This window comes from Phaethon lepturus, unplaced genomic scaffold, assembly GCF_000687285.1.
Source record: "Phaethon lepturus isolate BGI_N335 unplaced genomic scaffold, ASM68728v1 scaffold18864, whole genome shotgun sequence".
Lineage (NCBI taxonomy): Eukaryota > Metazoa > Chordata > Aves > Phaethontiformes > Phaethontidae > Phaethon > Phaethon lepturus.
Window position 1 is genome coordinate 26693 of NW_010534279.1, and position 21400 is coordinate 48092.

The 21400-nt window shown below is 41.7% G+C and overlaps 1 protein-coding gene across 1 annotated transcript in view; it reads right to left on the reverse strand.

The window, feature by feature from the left end:
- The window catches only part of ATP7B (ATPase, Cu++ transporting, beta polypeptide), a 30640-nt gene extending 10377 nt beyond the window's left edge, over positions 1 to 20263 (reverse strand). The window contains exons 1-13 of the mRNA XM_010285483.1: positions 20015 to 20263; positions 11136 to 12363; positions 9306 to 9542; positions 8011 to 8174; positions 6971 to 7132; positions 5445 to 5521; positions 4901 to 5075; positions 4043 to 4276; positions 3783 to 3874; positions 3516 to 3643; positions 2234 to 2388; positions 1892 to 2026; positions 945 to 1139 (exon numbers count right to left, since the gene is read on the reverse strand). Coding sequence (XP_010283785.1) covers positions 945 to 1139; positions 1892 to 2026; positions 2234 to 2388; positions 3516 to 3643; positions 3783 to 3874; positions 4043 to 4276; positions 4901 to 5075; positions 5445 to 5521; positions 6971 to 7132; positions 8011 to 8174; positions 9306 to 9542; positions 11136 to 12363; positions 20015 to 20263 — 3231 coding nt within the window. The remainder of the gene's footprint in view (positions 1 to 944; positions 1140 to 1891; positions 2027 to 2233; positions 2389 to 3515; positions 3644 to 3782; positions 3875 to 4042; positions 4277 to 4900; positions 5076 to 5444; positions 5522 to 6970; positions 7133 to 8010; positions 8175 to 9305; positions 9543 to 11135; positions 12364 to 20014) is intronic.
- Between the last annotated feature and the right edge of the window lie 1137 nt (positions 20264 to 21400).

The window sequence follows — 21400 nt, forward strand, 5'->3', positions numbered from 1 at the left end:
AATGAACCAAAAAAACACAGCCCCACATACACTGAAACCCAAAGCCAAAGTTCTATTTTCAGTTCTATCCTGAAAGTAAACACAGCACAGAAAAACACAAAACCCAAAAGACTCAGCACAGTAGGCACTATTTCCATTCCCAGCTATTCCAACACACCAACCTTGCAGGATCCAATAGGTCATCTAATTTTCCAAGCCCTGACCCTAGCTTTACTTAGATTCAAGAGGTAAAAAGTCTTGATACTCATTAGCAGTCATTTTTTGGTTTTTGCAGAGCCTTGGAAAAGCTTCTGGTCTGCGCTTTATAATGTCGAGTAAGAATAAGAATTATCAGTCCGATTAACTTATTCTTAACATCCTTTTCACTTAATCCAGTCTACCATAGCATGGTTTAAACTCATACTCTTTTCACTGGCTGTGGACATGTCAAACCTCCTCCTCTTTTCATCAGTTTTCTGTCACTGAAGTGCTTTTTCTGCCTCCCTTCCATCTTTTTTCTATACACTAAAACAACTTCAAATTATTCGGTTTTTCTCTTACATTCTACATTCTGAACTACTGATCATGAACAATATATACATTTCACAACAGTCCTCTGAGGAAAGAAGGAAAACACTGGGTTATTGGGCTCTTTTGCAGAAGACATAAAGAGAGTGCAGAAGTCAGAAACCTCTGAGGTCATGCAGAAGATTAGCAGCCTCACTGGCATGAGATTGCAGGAACTGTCGGCCCTAAACACTTTGCTGTGACTACTTTGAAGAAAGAAGGTCAGATCTGTCTCCTTTACCTGAATGAGCAGCAACCAATATTAAAAAAAAAAAAAAAAAAAAAGGCAACCAAAACCCAACATTCTGCAGTCTTTCTCTGGACCAGCAGGATTTCCTGGGAAATTATATCGCATGTAGCAACAGCTGGTTAAGCTACAAAAGTACAGAATGATTAACCTTATGTGCCATTTCCAGGGGTTTTCCACCTTTGATGAGAATACCATTCTGCGCAGCAACTCCTGTGCCCACCATCACAGCTGTAGGGGTAGCCAACCCTAAAGAACAGGGGCATGCAATGCTCAGCACAGTGATTGAGGTTTGAAATGCAAACCTCAGTATTAGTTCAGCTTTTGAAACGTGTTTGTTCTGATTCTGCAAGAAGAGGGAAGAGAGCGAAAAAAACAAGAGGAGATGTATGATTGCTGATAGAAGATGGTAACATAGACGTACAATCAGTCATAGCCATTGCAAAAAACACATTTACCTGGAAACCTCCAGTATAGGAAAGCAATCTATTATTGTTACTGTAATGGTAGAGACAGGTCAATGTTATGAATTGTTTATGGCAGTATTTTCTGTCTTTTTTTCTGCTCAAACACACATATGCTTGACTCTGTTCTCAGGCTCGCAGATGACAAAAAGGAAATGACTTGCAGGCATTTCCTTTATAGCTTAGTAAACGAGAACCCTATTTCCAGGTGCACAGATCCCCACAGTAGCTGAGTATAGCAAAGACACATCCTAAAGATAACAGAAGCTTATCTTCTTTCTAAAGACAAACCCACTATCTGCCATCAGGAACAAGGATGTCCAAAAAAATTTCAGGCAATATAGGAATGGCTCAGCTCCTTGCAATGCAGCTACAGATCCCGTTTAGTCCAGAAAGATTGCCAATAATTTCAGTTTGTAGGAACACCGTGCAGAACTAAGGGGTAAATGCAAAGGTACGCTTATAACTGCAGATAGATTTTAATTAGTGTAATTATGTGCTTTATATGGAAAACACCATGTTGTACAAAAGTATTTGTACAGGTTGCAGCATCAAACCCTACACACAGAAGTTATGTTAATTACACTGGAAGATATCCTAATACCAAAATCCAGCTCTTAATGAAATTACTTACAGGAAAATACTTTTCAATAACATCAAAATTTATAAAACCAATTGTGATCCATACTATCAATGTCACTGTTGAAATGATGATGATAAATGGAACAAAATATCCACTAAACTTATCTGCCAGTTGCTGGATGGGTGCCTATAAAAAAGAAAAACATGTGTTTGCATGTTTATGATCAAAACACATAAATATGTAAAGTTCATTAAAATATCTAATATTCTTAATCTGATTCTTTTTTGAAGTCTGGAAAGCACACTGTTGAACAAGTAAATATATAAAAATACAGAATCTTTTTCTTATATAATCCAAATCTGTGAAAAAGTTTTTCTTTTCTATTATTTTTACCTTTGACATTTGAGCTTCTTCCACCAATTTAACGATTTGTGCCAGAGTGGTATCATTACCAACATGAGTTGCATTAACAAGAACTGAGCCATGTGCATTTATAGAACCAGCAATCACTGTGCTCCCAGGCTTTTTAGTGACTGGCATAGCTTCCCCTAGAAACAAAAGTTAAGAATAAATCAGGCAATATCCCTAATAATAGGGAACATAGTTCATTAGCACACAGCTCATTGTATGCTGGCAAAATCAGCATGCTAAGCAATAAAGACAAGAAATCACATACTGTATATCTCTGTCTAGTAAAAACATGCATAAGTGCTACCATACTTCTATAAAACTTTTTCTCGGTTTAGTTTCAAATCAAATGGTGTTTTCTTGGTCCTAACCCTTCAGTATGCCATCCTTCAAAAGGGCCAGGAGCAAACTGATTGTAAAAGGAACTGCTAAGAATTTCTCCAATTAAGACTGCATAGCCATGGGAGTTTGAGCAATCTGTCTTTATTTCCACCACCCTCAGTTTTCAAAGACTAGAAAAGTTCTCTCTGTGGCAAAGCTCCTGTTCTCACGCTGCCTCTCCAAGAATACTAGCTCTACAAAACCTTTATTTTCTCTATTTTTAGGGTTAGTGATAATGACTGCTTAACTCTTAAACTAAGGGTTCCCCTGTTCCCCAAGCAAAGTAAATATATAACTAAAACAAGTAAGCCAATGCCAATGTAAAATTTTTATATCCCTTACCTTATTTAAAAGAATTGCATGATGCAGTAAATCCTTATTATATTTACAAAATTAAATGAAAATTTCAGAAGCTGTGAAAAAGTCCCATGGCTCTTAATGAGCATCAAGTCGTGAGGCTTTCTTTTCCTCTTCTTGCTCACTGGGAGACCTCTGTCAGAAGCCCTGTTCAGTGCCCATCCATACACACCCCAACACCTCAGCAATATTTCCCCATTGCCCTTTAGAAGTTATTGCTGAGAAGGTCCCATTTCTACAAATACATTCCAGAGGAAACTCCCACCAGATCTCTGGAATAATGACAACAGTGTTTAGACCCTACCCACCCCATCCGTAGGTTAGTAAAAGTGACCAAACTGAAATTCTTCAGCTTTTTAGGGTATGTGCAGACGCACAATTTGGATTCAAGCTCACAAAGGCCAGGCACAGCGTTCATTAAGGTGGGAGGTTATTCAGACAGCAGCTTTCAGGTTGGGTCTGCTTTCTTTTCTTGTAAGAAAGTGTTCTAGAAGATTTCACTTCTTTGCATAAGTGTAAGGGAAGTTACCAGTAATGAGAGACTCGTCTGCCATAGAACTGCCTTCAATGACCTTTCCATCCACTGGGAACTTTCCACCAGGAACAACCTTTACAATGTCACCCCTTTGAACGAGTTCAACAGCTACCTGCTCCTCCCTTCAAAAGACACAAGTAGAACAGACAGAATGTTTATACCATCAGCTTCAAAAGAATAATCATGCTTTCACATTAGCTGCATCAAGCCTAGTCTGTGCACCCAGAAAGGCTGAAGGGGTTTTGGTTCAGAAATATATACCTGATGATAGAGTGGTCAGGTCCAAGAGTCACCACAGTGGCTTCTGTGGCTTGAAGAGATATAAGTTTAGCAAGAGCTTCTGAGGTCTTACTCTAAGAAACAGAAATAAATGTTTAGGATATATTAAGATATATAAATGCTGATGTCTACTTAACACAATGAACTCTAAATGACCAGAAACATCTGATTCAAAATTCTGCTGAACAGTTTTACTCTACTCTCATCATAAACACACAACAATTAGTGTGAAGATGAGTTACCTTTGCTATGTGTTCCAGCCATCTCCCAAGGGCAATGAATACAAACAGCATCGGAGGAGTGTCAAAGAAAGTGACAGGGCTTTTCTCCGCCTTTTCAATTATTGCTACCATCAGGATCACACACGAATACACATAAGCAATCGTTGTGGCCAGTACAATGAGGACATCCATATTGGCCGCCTTGTGCTTCAGTGATTTGTAAGCTTGTAAGTAAAAATACCATCCACCAAGAAACTGTTGGTGTAAGCATGGACAGACTCATATTAAGATCACAGCAGTGAAAGCAGAGAGTACATAATACCGCCTATAGCAGAATTATAAATATGTAGGGAAGGGAAAGCATTGCTGTCCCATGCAAATTTTATAGATAGATAGATAGATAGATGTGAATATATGTATGAAAATATAGAACTTCATATATGTAACTTCAGTGGAGTGGTCTACTAGGAGGTTGACTCCAATGTCATCCTCTCACTTGCCCTTCCTTGTTCTCAAAACAACTCTGCCAGCTAAATATCATCCTTTTCCTCAGCAATGCAAAGTAAACAAGGCACAGAAGTTGAAGGGATTTACCTATAGCTGCCCAAGTAGTTTGCAGCTGATCAGGTATTTCTTTATTCTAACACTACCTTCGCCACTTGGAAAACTATCTGACGCAGCTTTGGAAGGAATAAGTGCTGTGAGCAATTACAGAATGGATAACTTGCAGAAAAGTGCCACTTCATTCTGCATAGGTGGTACAGACAAGAGGGCAGGGCTAATCCACTAAACCTTTCTGATGTGATAAAGATAGGAGACTGGAATATATAAATGAGAGATGAATAGAAAACAAACCCCTAGGAAGTTTTGTGGACATACCTGAACAAAAGTGCACAGGACAAAGAAGAGAAGATTTAAAACTGATAATCCAGGAATGAGATTCTGTTCCAACACCATAGACCCATGGTGCTCACCGTCGGGTATTAGCATATAAATCATTAGGATTAAGACAGGGATACCAAACAGTAGGCTGCACAAGAAAGACTTCCTCCACCTGAAAAGTAGAAGCTGTAAATCCCTGGTTGTTGTACACCCCGCAGTACCCAGGCCAAACAGTGTGCTCGCAGTGCAGAGCTTGCAGTACTAGTACTGTACGAACACACAGCTTCAGGATATTTGGGAAAGATCCAACACTTTGGGACGGTTTCAGTGTCTCCTACATGTTTAACTGTATAGACTTCCATCAGTTGAAAACTGAAACTAATGAAAGTAATAAAAGTACTTGAATCAAATGGCAAATCATAAAATGAAATATGCTTTACACAGGCATCAGCTAAATGAACTGCGAAGGAGGCAGGGAGGGAGGTGAGTTACAATAGATGATATATACACATTCATCAGGGAGAGAGAAAGAAATACTTACTGCTGTATTTCTTTTTTATGATCCAGGTTGTGTGCATTTGGAACTCTTCTAGCCACAGAAGCATGAAAGCCAATTTCCTTTTTATTGAAAGGGGAGGAAAGATGAGTTAGTTTTGATTAAACTAACCATACTACTTATAACATATTGAAATGACACTACTTTTAGAAGAAATGTCAGAAAAGGACACTGTTCCATATTTAATAAATGACAACTTCTTATTTATTTTTAGATCCTGCCAACATGAAAGGATATCTCAGACAATACTCAAAACGTGCACCACAAAGGATTTCTTCTACCTATATATGGACACTGTATAGATGCAGTAAGTGTCCCCATTTTCTTAGCTGCTTAGGCACAGGAAGCTCCCACTAGCAGCTGGAGTTCTGCCACTCTCCTCCTCAAGGGAAGTTTATGCCCTTTCATCTCCACTGGAAGAAATATGAGAGATGGGAAATACCACAAAGGAAGGTAAAAATGTACAAGCCACTGGGCTAGTCAACCTTGCAAGCATCTCCGTAACGATACAGTTGAGTAGATACACCTAAAGTTGAAAATCAAAGTGGCTAGAATCAGTTTAAACCTGTAAAACAACATAAGCATCCCAGAAACAAAAATATGCAAAAAGCCAGTTTTGACTGACACTTCAGTGGGTTACTGCAGTAGAATTACCGCTGTACCCACAAACCCAAAGCACACTTGCAAAGCACAATACATTTAAACTTCATAACTGCATCATGAGGTGCTCCTGTGGCAAGATGCACTTTACAGAACTACTCTGCCAGCTTGAAGAGTCTACTAGTTAACATGTTAATCACTGCTGCCACATCAATTCTGCGGTCTAGGAGCTTTTTTCTGAGTAAATACTCTAGAACACGAAAGACAAACAGTCTCTGCTGTCCTCCTGACTACTCACTGCATGCTGCCTTTTCCCTTCTGGTGGGGCAGAGAAGGAAAAAAAGTTTTGTCCACACCTGGGCCATGATAATGGCAGATGTTATGATCTGTTTGGTTACTGGTAAGCCAGGATTTTTTTCCTTTAGTGGCTGTATCACGAGCCCTTTTAGATTAAAAAGGTTATTCTCTGAATTGATGTGGGGATAAATGCCAGTGTATAGAGAGATGTGTAATACTTGTGGTATGAGCTGTTGCAAAACTTCTTTTACAGCCTCTTTCACTGGCAAGAGAAAGTAGTATTTTTTTCTGAAGTATCAACACTTCACTGAAATGACTGGATATCAGAGATACATGATTCTACACACAGAACTGCAAAGAATGAGTACATGACACTTTTACCAGATATAGATAAAAATTTTTTGTAGTTTTTAGGGTGTATTTTTAGAGTAACAATCTGAGGGACTATGCATTACTATGGAGCACAGCAGCTTCACCACAAGAGCATAAAAACATATGACGATTACCATGTCATCTGCAAAAGTCAGTAAAACCTCTCAAATATCAGCTGATTTATTTCCTTTTTTAACTTCAACATATAATTGCTCATACATAAAAAAATTTCTAAAGCCTACCTCAATTATTTTTATAATATCTCGAGGTCCAGTAATTTCAGGATCAAACTGGATGTGAGCTTTGCAAGTAGCAAGTGCAACTGAGGCATAGAATATGCCATTTGTTCTCATGAGTTTGGATTCAATATTGTGAACACAAGAAGCACAAGTCATCCCTGCAATCTAAAGAAAAGGCAAATTTAGGTACAGTTAGCAGTCCCCCACATTCACCCAATGTTTGTGGATGAATTTGAGACAAGGCCTCCCTGTGTCACCAAGGTACTAAGGACTATTCAAGGTCTGCTGGTACTGACCCAAGGCCTCAGCATGAAGATTTTATAGAGCTGTCTTAGAATGAAACAAAGCTGAGAACATAATTTATAATAAAATTCTGCAGCCAGCAGTTATAGTCACAGCTATATATTTGTATAGCAGCACTCTTACATTGTATTAACTGTAATAGCATAGCTAATATAGTTCTATCAGCAGCTATATTGCCAAAGTCATACACTGCATGTGTAACTTCATCTCACTTAAATTTTCCTGTGGCGTCAATAGGCATGTTCCCACTTTCTGTTCTGTTAGCACAACTGCAGACTGTTCTTATCTGCCTTGTAGTAGGCATATGTCAGAGAATAAAAATAGACTTTTGAAGAACTTTTCCTTCATATAAACAATTTACTAATTTTACCCAAAGTTCTCAGACCTCTGTAAAAAGCCCCAGGCATTATCAACATGTATTTAGTGATACATTCTCAGTCGCTCAGAGTCTGTACTGTTGACTGAAGTGCCTTCACAGAAAAGTTCTGTTTCATTTCTCCTTGCTAAGAAAAGTCTATTCTGTACATACAACTATCACTTTTTATTTCAGCACCTTCAGGTTCTTTTAAGACAAATTGATTTTGTCTTTTCAGCAATTAAGAATTAAAAAAATAGTGTCACCAGCCAAAACTGACCTGGTGAAGCCACAACTCCTTAAATGAAAGCCTTTGCAAGAAACTGATTCTTCCAAACCTGACTTTTCCAAAACCAACATAGAGTTTCTAATACACACAACTTACAAGAAGCTCCACATTTCCTTCTGTTTCTGCATGATCTTCTATGATGGTAGCTTCAAAACCCAAATTCTGGATCAGTTGTGCTATTTCAAGAGGCTGTATGAATTCTGGCTTGTATTTTATCTCTGCTTTACCTGCCATCAGTGCTACCAACACTGAAACAATTCCTGCAGTGGCAATAATAAAAAATATTAGATAATGTAGCTCCTTTGAAGGGAAGAAAAATAAAATATTGCAAGTGATTTTCAATGAGGACTGTAACAACTTAGAGATGTTATAAGCCTAATGATTTCTCTCTGCCTCCTTCTAGTGTTGTTCCCTAGCCACGACAGCAAAGTTTTTATTGAGAGCCAGTCACACTGCAGTCCCCTTTAGCAATGAGAACTGCAAGAGTTACACAGGGAAGGAGGTGAGTTTTGCTATGATCTAAAGAGACAAAAAGGATGTTCAGAAGCAATCTCTGCACTTATTGTTGCAAGCTCTAACTTGGACTCTCTAAGTTTGGGAAGCCCTAAACAAACCTCACAGCACAATGCTAGGCCTTTTTCTTTTGTTGCTTTTCCCTTTGTTTTTTTTTTTTTTCTTTTTTAAAATAAATAAAACACAGAAATCTACATTTAGAATTGAAAAGCAAAACGTAAAAATCACAGGCAAAAAAATTGCTCTGAAATGCTAATGGTTTATTGGATTTTTAAATCAAGGCAGCAAGGCCATCACTGGGAGACTGGGGGAGCTGGAATCCATAAGCAAAACCCTCCAAAGGCATCCTACACAAATTAAATCAGACACTGCTGAGGCTCATCTGTTCATCTTCTACATGGCCAGAGGAAAGGCAGCTCCAGAATCCAGACTTCTAACCTAATAAGCTTTGCTGTGCCTAAGCTTATTTTATAATTACCCAGGCACTGGAGCCACGCATTTGTTTGTACCTGCTTGTGCAAATGTGCCCTGAATACCTTCACATCACAAATGTGCCAGAGCTCTCAGCAGCTCTGGAAGAGATAGATTGCTCTGTAAAGCAATAACGGCCTAAAAACTAAATGAGAATCATTCTTCTGTTCTTGTCTTAAGCCTTATTTGAAATTTTGATCACATTACAACTTACTGTCCATCAGGTTTGTCCACCAGTGCAGTAGGATAGTTAAAACAGTGATGTAGTTACATTAGCACTAAGAAAGAGCATCAAGTCTATTTAACCTCAAGGTGTTGTATCACAGCCTCTTCCATTAACCACATAGAATACCCTTTCCAACCCCTAGTCCCTTATAGACTCGTTATAAGAATGTTAAATTTATTACCATCTTCTTTCTGCAAATTTCTTTCAATGGTAGACACACATGAAGCACAGGTCATGCCCGTGATTTGTAAAAAGCACTTTTCCGCTGTCACTCTGCTGGGGTGGTTTGGCCCATCAAGGTGAGGACTGTCTGGAAGAGCATCCAAGGCACAGCCTTGGTGAGGAGGCTCTGGAGCTCGAGTCTGCATGGCATCATTGCTGGCATCAGGCTGGTGCCTACGTTCTCCAGCAGCGGTATCTTGAATAAATGCACAATAAACTGAACAAACACTATCTACAGTGCAAATGGATGATGTAAAACTACAAGCAGGTCACATTTATCAACCATGCAAAGTCTCTTAGTTGTTTGAAAGGTGACATGGTAATCTTGGTCTCTTCATGGAAATAATATAGATTGTTACTATGCATATAACAACATCCCCTCACCAGTACCACTTACATGACCATTTAGCTCTACAGAACTGGTTTTCCACTTTCAGATGGCAAATGATTCCCTCCAATTTCAATGCCTAGACCTGACAGATACCTCCACTCAATAAAGGTATGTTGGTATCTAGAGGGTCCTTATCCAGCACAGAGAGCGCAGTCCAGTCTCACATCCATTCTGTCCTTGTTGTCATCTATGCAGGACTCACAGCATTTCATCTCAAACAAGGAAAAGGACAAGTTTCTCAATAGGTTTCTCTTTATGGCACAACAGTTACACTGCAAGTACTGCAAAATGAGTAGTGGAAGAATTTGCAGCACCCAGAAGACCTCCACGCATACAGGCCTGCTGCAATCATTTTTGTTCTTTAGCAGACACTGAATAGAAACCCAACAGCTCCAGCTGCATTCACAAACTGCTTCTCTTGGGCAAAGGTCTGTGTAAAGGAGCAAGAGTTGCTTCTGAACATGTTAAACACAGAGGCTCCCTTTTCCACAAATGATCAGGAGGTCTCCCACCAACAAATTATAGACCAAACAAATCATAATTAAACACCACATACGTTCTCCTCATCTGTAGCAGTTCCACAGATTCAGAGGGATTAGACCCATGAGAAAAGCTAATAGGATGTGGTATATTGGGATCGAACTAATTCATTGCTTGTAAACTACACCAGTATCTCAAAGCAAATCTGTTGAGTTGAAGCAGACAAATATTGCCGCATTTGAAATTCGCTAGAGAGGATATTGTGCACCATAGCAACTTCTTAAACATTGAGCACATGTACAGATGTACAAACTGTGCTGCAGTTGGCATGTAAGAGCACCCCCTCCCACCAAAGAGTACCTGCATCTTGCACTTATCTCACTTAAAGTAAGGTTTAGTAAAGAAGGGCTAGTAAAGTACCCAAGAACTAAAGGTCAAAGGGTTAGGACACTAAATTTTAGCTAGGTAAAAAGTGGTTTCAAACAAAAGAGATTTCATTAAGTTTGTGGGTTTTAGTGTGAAAACATTTGGTTTTATAGGTCTTCTTACAGCAGCCTGTGGACATAGGAGGAAACCTACTTCAATGGATAAGTGGGTCAGCTACTTGAAAGACCTTGTACCAACATCCAAACCTCTTGGTTTCATAATGTAACTCGACTCTTGTTGAGTTGTAACTTGTAACTCTTGTGTATGTAACTGCACCCACTAGTGCAGTTATTAAAGGTTGAAATAAGGTGCCTCTTATTTCAGGTCCCGCTGAAATCTCTCTCCCTTGCTAAGTGAGGTCAGATCAGGCCAGTCCCTTAGAAAAGACAATGCCAATGTAATGTTCTAAGAATTTCTCTCCAGAAGAGAATCTCAACACAGGTGTCACATGGCCCAGCTCAGCACGCTACCCACAGAAGAAAAAAGTGTTACCTGTCAGCACAGAAGCATCAAACCCCATGTCTTCTATGGCAGCTCTTAACTCTTCTCCATTAGTGACAGCTGGATCATAACGTATGGTCCCAGTTCTGTCACCTAGAGAAACTGCTACACATTGCACTCCTTGTCTTTGTGATATGGTCTCTTCTATGGACTGTACACAGGAATTGCAGGTCATGCCATCAATCCTAACAACAGCCGTGCATGTAGTGTCTTGCAGTGGCTCTCTGAAGGGATCACATAGAAAAGCAGGTGATGCAGATGCTCCCTTATTAGCTTCTGAACCATTAAGGAGACATACTTTAAAGTTTCCAGGTGGAAGGGATTCAATAGCTTGCTGCACAGCTGACAGGGTAATTAAAATTGGGCTGTACTGTACCACAGCACGTTTATGCTCCAAAGACACTTTAATACTTTGTATGCCATGAAGATCTGATATATTTCCTTCAATGTTTCTGACACAGGACTTGCAGTGCATGCCTTCTATCCGTACAGCCACTGTAGCTGTGCCACTCATCTTGGCGACCGGTGGATCCACCCCATCACTCTCGAGATTTACTGGTGTCTCCCTGGGGTTTGCATTCTGCAGGCGCCCGAGATCAAGGACACCCAGCTTCAAAGGGGCTGATTTACTTTTAATGGTGCAGTCATACCCCAGATTACTTATATGGCTCTTGAGGTCATCAGGCTGAATGATGTAAGGATAGTAGGCAATAATTGCTTCCTGGTTACCAAGTGACACCTTTATTTTAGCCACACCATGCAGTTTCCTAATATTTCCTTCAATGTTGGTGACACAGGACTGGCATGTCATGCCTTCTACCCGAAGCTTAACTACTGCTTCTCTCAAGCATGACAAATTTAGGGTTGCTGTTGTCAACCTCTCTTCTTCTATGTTGGCATCAAAGCCCATATCCTGAATTTCCTGGCAAATCTGTTCAGGACTTATTTCCGACTGCAGATACTTTATTAGAGCGTTGTTTTGTTCAAGGGAGACTTTAATACTCACAATGCCCTTCACCTTGGAAATTCGGCCTTCTATTGACTGCACACAAGATTGGCAAGTCATTCCCACAACGCTGACTGCCACAGTGTGTTCTTGGGAAGATGGAGAGGGCGCAGTTTCAAAGCTCTCCTCATAGCCCATGTTGTCAAAAGCAAAACTGTGTTTCATTGTAGGTTCCAGCTCACAGCCAGGAGGAGGATCAGTGTTGGACAAAGCCTAAAGAGCAAGAGGTAAAATAAAAATAAAATGCACGTGTCTTTAGCACTGTAAAAACAGCAATATTCTGCATGTGCTCTCAAGCACATATGAGAAGTGCTCTCAAGTCAGTCTATACCGCCAAAACGCTTCACAATGTTAACTTACACTTTCAGTATGTTACCATTACCATTAGCTATGACCACAATGATGAATCAGGCCTCTGACACTTCTCTTGAGCAGCAATTTAAAAAATATTCACTAGGGATATAAAAGCAAAATTGTCTCAATACTTCCAATCCAATCATTTAAAACTTGAGCTCTTTGCAACCACGAGGCACTTACTTTCACTACGGCGCCTGAGCTCTGCTCTTCAGAGCACACAGTCACCTGCACAAAGGGTCACAGCAGAGTGTGCTGAATGTCTCTCCACAAATGTCAGACACCGGCTCAGTCTGACAAACCTGCTATTGCTCAGCAGGAGTTGAAACCAAACAAAACCAAATTAAAACACCCACAGAAAACAGAATCAAGAATTTCCCAAGAGCCTGAAACCAGGTGGCGCAGGCAGGACCAGTCGCGTGATGTCTGAAGATCTGTACGCATGTGCACAAGGCCTGGGCTGTCTGCGTATATACAGATCTTTAAGTTAAAATCTATATCTAATCGACAAAGATCTTAAAAGACACAGACCTGTGTGCAGATACTTCCACTATGGCTTAGTTTCACCTACCTCTTTGCAATGCACCTAAGAAAGACCATCTATTGAGCTGCAAGCACTCACTGGTTTTATCCAACACCTATTTTCAGGATATAATGGCCAGTGTTGAAGTAGACCGTCCAGAAGTGGACTATCCATCAGCCAGATCATGGGTTCCACAGTACTGAGACTCTACAGTTTAGTGCACTCAACTCAATTGAAAATGAAATACGAAAAAAAAAGTTATAAATGCAATGCTTCTCACAGAACAGGTAATCGGAGCACAGACTCTGTCATCAAAGGAAATTTTTAATGCCAAGTGATAAGGAAGATTGACAAGGTGAGGGACAAGTCCCAGATTGTCTGGTTTTATGGAAAGAACATCAAAATTCATGTTTGTGACTTAAGGCAGCTTTAGCTACTAAATATCTAGGTGCAACAAATCTATTCACTCGCCTGTGGAGCCGTGGGCTCTCCACCATTCAATAAAACACCCAATGCTGGGCATCAGTGCAGGGAAGAGGTCACCAGATCAGGCTTGGTACCACAAATCTTGTTCCTACCACTGACAAGAAAACTTCATCTTTGGTACCACAATGTGGATGAGAAGCATTTAGGCTGCTTATTAACACTAGACTATATCCAGTTCATCTGATGCAGTATTCAAAATTCATTAATCTGATTTTATTTCACGCTCAGACAGCTTGGGAATAATGAGGTCTGGGGTCATGATGAAAATGGCAAAAATTTAACACAAGAAATTTGCTTTCAGCCTTCTCCGTATTGTATTTATTAGAACAGGAGGAGAAATGAGCAATTTCAACTCTTCGGCATTATGGAGCAGCCCCTCGCTATACTGACCACAAGCTCTCCCCCACTGCTCCCTCCCTCTCTGCTTGGCCTCAAGGCTCCGGGGATGCTGGAGAAGAATAGTCACAGGACTATTTTAGCCCCGACATCCCCTTTTAACTCCCCCTCCCACAGACCTGGCAGCACGTGTCCCTCTCCTTGCACTTCCCTTCCCAGAAATTAGTGAAATCCCCAATGTACATGGAAATGCACAGCCAGGCCCTACTTTCAAAACAAAATATAAAGTCAATCGGACCTCCCTGCAGAGGTGGTTCCCTGTTTAAGCACACACAAAGATGACCGCATGCTTATTTCCTCCTATTTGGGCCTTCCCACAATTTAAAATAATAATATGGCCTTGTATATGGAAAAGAAGCCTGTCTGAAAACAAAAACAGTCTCTCATGCACTGCATTTCAAATGCTGCTTAAACTTAAACATGCATTTATTGTAATGTCTACCTCGAGAAACATTATTTGGATATTGTCCCTTGTCTCCTCTTCCCTATCTCCTCTCCTCAGCCTCCCAAGGACACTTTGCTGGTGGTGGCCAGCTCTTCTTATTACAAACACCTGGCAAAGTGAAAATCCACGTATGAGTTACAGGAGCTCACCCTGTACATTTACTTTGGCTCGTACAACAAAGGCATTTGCCTTCTGCATCCTTTGGTGAAACAGAGCATGAGAGATGGGCAAGACCAACATCTCCATTCTTTTGCTCCCCTTCACAGCATTTCTGGCAGCCACTTGCAGGTGAAAACAAGGAACCATCACAGGCCTTATGTCCTCCACTGTGTTCCCTCCACCCCTACACTCACCAACTGCCTCCGTTTTCCTAAGTACCCAGTGATAAAAAAGCAATTCAAATTAAATGTATAAAAAGATTAAAGGGTATTTCTCATCCTCCAGTCTTTTGAAAAACATAAAAGCAAGGACTGATTCTACTAGTTCAATGCATTGTAAGCCACAGAAATACCAAAACTTCACCACTTTACATTTTGAATAAAAAGCTATCCCAACATTCAGAAGAATTGGCAAAAATATTTTGTTACTTGACAAAACCAGATGTTTATGAGAAAAATCCCTGCACACAAATTTTTAAAATGACAAAGGAAAAATTAGAGAGGGGACATGGATATTAAAAAAAAATATTTCCCCTTTAATAACAAAAAAACAAACAACAAAAAAACCCCACAAATGCAAAACAGTTGAAGAATCTCCCCCCAAAACCCAGAAATGTGCACAGGTTCAAATACACTATTTATAAAGCCTTCAGTATTGTTTAACAGCTTAAAAAAAAAGAAGGGGCACAAATACATCTATGTGTGTATTTGCGAGAAGGGGTGTTTCTACACTAGATCAGAGAAAAACAGGAGGTTCACATAAGGACACAAAGACGAGCCATGCAGAAATATGCCCTTAGTTTTCCTCAAGGCACACACTAGGTCTTAAAAGAGGGTTTCCTAATATCAGCTAACATCCACACATAAAATGTCATCTATGAGGCTATATAGTAATTCAGAGACACCATCTGCAAGAGAATCAAAGAAGTAATCAACTCTAAAACTGCCAAAAAAGGATCTCTGGGATTCCCAGGAGCTGCCCCTCCTGCTTGCTTCTGCCTAGAGAGAAATCCCAATGACATAATGAAAATGCATCTGTCCCCACATCCATATGGGAGTGTGGAAGAACCGGCTGCAGTTATGGACTCTCACACCAAAGGAGGCCTGCTTACTTTTAGGGGGCGGGTGTACACCAAGTCTGTTTGCTCTACCAGTCTCACATATATTTTTACAGTGACTATATAAAAAATGCATAAATAATGAAAACATGAAATTATGACAATTCTTTCCCTCCCCCATTCTGCATACAAAAGTTGCAACTCAAAATGCAAAGCAGAGCCAGGATCTAGTCTGAAAGAGAAGAATCCCTACAGAAAGCTGTTGTGGTGGGTTGACGCTAGCTGCCCTCTCCACAGGTCCACAGGTCCTGCCAGGAGCCTGCTCCAGCACGGGGTCACAGCCTCCTTCGGGCAACCCCCTGCTCCGGCGTGGGGCCCTCCCCGGGCTGCAGGTGGAGGTCTGCTCCCCCGTGGAGCTCCATGGCTGCAGGGGCACAGCCGGCCTCACCATGGGCTTCACCAGGGGCTGCCGGGGAATCTCTGCTCCGGCGCCTGGAACCCCTCCTGCCCCTCCTTCTTCACCGACCTGGGTGTCTGCAGGGTTGTTTTACATATTACAGAATCATAGAATCATAGAATTGTTTAGGTTGGAAAAGATCCTTGAGATCATCGAGTCCAACCATAAACCTAACACTACCAAGTCCACCACTTAAACCATGTCCCTAAGCCCCACATCTACACATCTTTTAAATACCTCCAGGGAGGTTATTTATTTATTTATTTATTTATTTAATAGACCACTTCCCTGGGCAGCCTGTTCCAATGCTTGACAACCCTTTCGGGGAAGAAATTTTCCCTAATATCCAATCTAAACCTTCCCTAGTGTAACTTGAGGCCATTTTCTCATCCTATCACTTGCTGCTTGGGAGAAGACACTGACACTCACCTCTCTACAACCTCCTTTCAGGTAGTTGTAGAGAGTGATAAGGTCTTCCCCAAGCCTCCTATTCTCCAGACTAAATAGTCTCACTCCTCTCTCTGGCTGCAATTGCTGTGCTGTTTTTTTCCGCCCTTCTTAACCATGTTATCCCAGAGGCGCTACCACCGTCACTGATGGGCTCAGCCTGTGGTCGGGCCATTTTGGCGCGGGCTATGGCATTGGCTCTATCAGACACAGGGGAAGCTTCTAGCAGCTTCTCACAGAAGCCACCCCTGCAGCTCCCTCGCTACCAAAATCTTGCCACTGCCAATACAGCAGTGCTATGAAGCTCATTTAAACAACAGAGGGAAAAAAAAGAAGAAAACGAAGGGACCCATTGACACAGAAGCAGCAGTAGATGGAGAGGGCTTTAAAGGAAGCACCAGAGCTGGATGCAGAAACATTTGCATCTGACAGCTCTAAACGAGACCCAAGACGAGCGGCAACTGAAACTGTTGATGTGCATGAGTGTGGCATATGAAGCCCAGCTCCCAGTATGGGGATTTCAGAGCAAACCCACCGGCATGAAGAGCAACCCTTGCTGCCCCAGACAGGAGTTGGTGCACTCATGGCTGCCCTGGGGCATAGCAGGGCTTGCGGGCAGCAGGAGGAGGCAGAAGATTCTGCTCCCCATCCTGACTGTCCCCAGCTAGCAGGAAGGAGATCATCCAACAGGAATACGCCCTGGGGCTGGACTAAATTTTTGGGAAAACATGGAGGTGGAACAGGGCAGGGAGACACTACTGGACTAGGAGCACCAAGTCTCAAGCCCCAGCTTGGCACACAGCTCTTGGCGTTACAGCACCCAGAGCTTGGCAGCAGGCCGGGCAGGAAAGGTGGTCACTGTCCATGGCCTGTGAGGCTGGTGGGGTAAAACCACTCCATCAAGGGCTGCCCTCAGAGGCTTGGAATCAGGCTGCCCCACTGTGCCCCAACATGGGCTATTTCTTTGGTGTACTGCCATTCAGAAGTGCAAAGGCCAAGGGTTTAACATAGCAGTGAGGGGATACAGAATAAAATCAACTGAACTGGGAAAAAATCCCGAAGAACAAGAAACCACAGCGCTGCGTGACACCCTCCCATACAGCACATGGTGACCGGCATCCTGACAATGGATGCAACCCCATGGCTGTAAATTCAACAAGGTTTGTGCTCTCCTCAGCTTTGCACCCCGGCCACTAGCCTCCCCTGATTGGGTCCCCATGTTCCCTCCACCCCTGTGCTCCACGGTGACCTTGTGGGGTGGCTTGTCACTGGGAAAGCCATCGTCACCATCTCCCCTTCCCAAGAGGTGCAGCCACCTCCAAAATGCCAGTGTAAAGCTCTCAGCCTCATGCCAGGCGCACCCCACAGCTCCCCAGGCACCCCCCACACCAAGATCCAGCATGGCTGCTGCTCCTCTCTGGTGCCCCAGCAAGGCTCTCACCACAGGGATGGCACTGACCTCCCGCCCTCCTTCTCCTGGCCTCCAGGGATGCCAATTTTCACATCCTGAAATTCAAACGCCAGACTCCCCACCGCGATGCCAAGCAGTCAGCCAGCGAGGAGATGGGGCCCAGCCCGTTCAGCGCCTTCCCCTCTGCCTCTCCCCGTCCGCTCACCCACAAATGCCAGACCTCACTGAACCTCTCGCCTGGTGTCTCCGAAGGTTTTGGGCTGCCCTCCTCTCCATACCACCGCAGGCTAAAACCAGGTATTGCCCTCTCGCCTTCGAGCACACAGCTGCCGAAGAATTATCTTATCTGTGTTGCGGTTTTACCTTTCCTGCTTCATTCTTTCACAACCCACTGATTCATGGCTTTGGATTCAGGCAGGCAGTAACACACAACTGAAAAGCCACGTACTATTAATTAAATACTTCGGATGCTTTCCCAGTTTGTTATAGGCAGTCAGTGAACAACAAAATGAGGGCAGAGCAGCCTCAGGAACATCAAAGGTCCGGAGTCTTCAATTTTGTGCCTACAACAGCAGCATTTCTGAGTGGGCAGAAATTCAACCCTCATCCTCCTTAACAAATTTCAGTGCAGCTTGTCCATCCATCTTGTTAGTGCATATTGTTTAAATGTATTAGATCTTAACTGGTTGTTCTTCCTTCCCCCGACCTTAGCGAAGATGAGAAAATGTCAGTAGCTACTATTTTCAGTAACTACTTGTAACACAACTTGTTATTTTTTAAACAGTTCCTGAGTCATAAATGAGGGAAAATCCACCCTCTCCACCCAGAAATCAAGACTCAGTGAAAATATTACTTTAAAGCAGCCTCTGTGGTGCTTTTGTTTTCAAAATACTAAGTTAGTTGCCTTAATGCTTTGGCCAAGGGACTGCTATTCCCCATATGGCAATGGGTTTCTCCAACAGTACGGACGATGGGGAAGATTTAGGCAGTTGCAGCTAGCCTTACTGAAATGATACCTACGTACACCGTAGTTAACAAACCTTAGAGACCTTAACAGGTACCTTTAAATTAAAGGGAGCTTTGTAAACCATGCTTGGTATAATGGGAAAGGGGAAAGCCTTGTTGTAAATGGATTGTTTCTAATTTAGAATTAAAACAAAGCAAAATACTTTGTGATGTTCTTCATGGCTCCAGTACAAGCAACATGTATATCACAGTGAACTGAATAGTTTGTACTTTAGTACAACAAAGTAATTTATGTCATGATTGTTTTCTAGAAAACATTTATAATGTAAGAAGTAACTCAAAGCAGACGAAGCTTTCAGGTATATTTGGTCTGTCCTGGCTGTTATTTCATTCCAGTCTGACACGAATTATTTAAGTCATTCTAAGCATACACAGTTTCAAAGGACACAAAATTTGTTCTGAGTGTTTCTTTTCCTTAAGTATTCACAGTATTCCCTGATCCAAACTACACTACTGTAATTTACATACCTTTTAGAGAGCAAAAACTCTTTTTAAAATAATAAACCTCATCATGTTTTTATCAGCATTGATCTTTCTAAGCCTCTTCTCCACAACAGTTAATCTTCAAAAATACCAGTGTTATATACAACAGTGAATAAAAAAATAAAATAATGTTGCCACAGATCTATTATCAAGAACTTTCGATAGCATTCACTTAGTAGTTATAAATAAACTACTTACCTACAATTAGGACCTTTTCATGTTTCTGCAGTTTCTACGATTCCAGAGAATAACCCAGTATGAGCTGCTGTCAAACTACTCAAGCAACTGCAGTTCAAAAGGACAAATACTAGTATGTTTCCTTACTAAGAATCACGACTCTATATTATTAGAGGTGGAGCTGAAAAAATGCTCATTAATTACTACAGCATAACTCATAATTAACATCTGCTTTCAAAGATTACTTTCAGAGAATCGCCAGAGGACTTTGCATTTGTGTACTGTTTGTGATGGGGCAGGCATCCCTGCTGGGGATTGAGACAATTTAGATAAAGAAGATTTAACCTCCTTTAATATACAATCTGCATCCAACATGCTTTGTTTTAAATTTCCAGTTCAGCAACACCTCTTCCCTCCCAAGACACAAAAACCAGTTCACTGACCTGTCTTTCAACTGTATTGACTTCTGGCATTCCCATGGAGTAACTCTGCAAAAGTTTCTCTTCTCTCTGCAAGTTAGTGCTTGCTTTTACCGGAGATCCTGTCTTGGACTTTTCACCAATAATCAGTAGTTCAGGCACATCATGAGCTGCCTGCCGCTTACGAATAGACACCAGGGTTATGTTTTTGTTGTTTAAAGTAGCTAAGCAAGACAGCTCCCTTTTCATTTTATTGTCCAATTTTCTCTCCATTATCTTTCTGTGCTTTAAATATTGCAACGCCAAAGGAAAGCTTTACGAGAGCGGTAATTCGCTGTTTTATCAGCCACACTTCTTTCAGCTACATTTACAACAGCTTGAAGAGTTCTGCCTGTCTAATCAGCGTGCTCATCAGGCATTCATCACGAAATCCCAGATGTAACCTGTGATCCTTGCGTGTGCTGCTCGCTGCACTCTGCTACCTGCTCTGCCTGCCAGTTTAAATGCTTCCCACCAATTGGCATCCCTTGCGCTTACCGGACTGCGTTCAGCGCTGCTCGGCGTTGCACACGGCGTTGCAGCAAGCTCAGCCAAGGCTGCCTTTCACAAGCTAGTCAAACATGACCTGTGTGCAGCAAGCCAGTGCATAATTAACTCAGCCAGCCAGGCATTAGCTCCTTGTGGCCATGTGCATAATCACGGCTCCTACAAAGGGCAATGCTATTCCACTTCCTCCTTCTATGAAATTACCAGGGGTGTCTTGAATAAAATGTGGTCCCTTCTAACTTTGAAAACGTGTCTGATTATATCATTAGATAAGGCTCCTGCACTGAAGGTCTTTCACTCATTTAGGGCATGAGAACATTCATTCTTTGTTTCAAGAAGGGGAAAAAAAAAGAGACTATAAATAGTACACTATTTTAAAATGCACCTCTTTACTATCAGCAAGCTTTACTAAAAAGCAAACCAACAAACAAAATGGAACCAGCAATTAATGCCAGGAGGAAAGGAAAGAAAAAAAAAGACATTCCCTTTGTCAAACTCCGTTCTCCTTAAATCTTCTGGGTAACTACAGGAACATCTAATTTAGACAGTCATACATACGATAGGTACCATCACTAGAAGTGCCTTGAGACAAACCTGGATATATTTCCCTGAACTGCCCACAGCAAATTCACAGCACTGTGCTAACCTGATGACTGGGATCTCATGTTCCCTAGGCCCACAGTAGTGCAGTCCACTTCTGAAAACACACCAGAACAGGGACACCTAAAGAATGGTCATGCAGGGCATTTATACAGTACAGTTGATGTGTCATCAAGTCACACCCTCTCTGGCTATGCAGTGACCTCACTGCACAGAAAAGCCTTAAAATAATTGCTTTACATTTAACCAGAAGCTCTTGGCCTT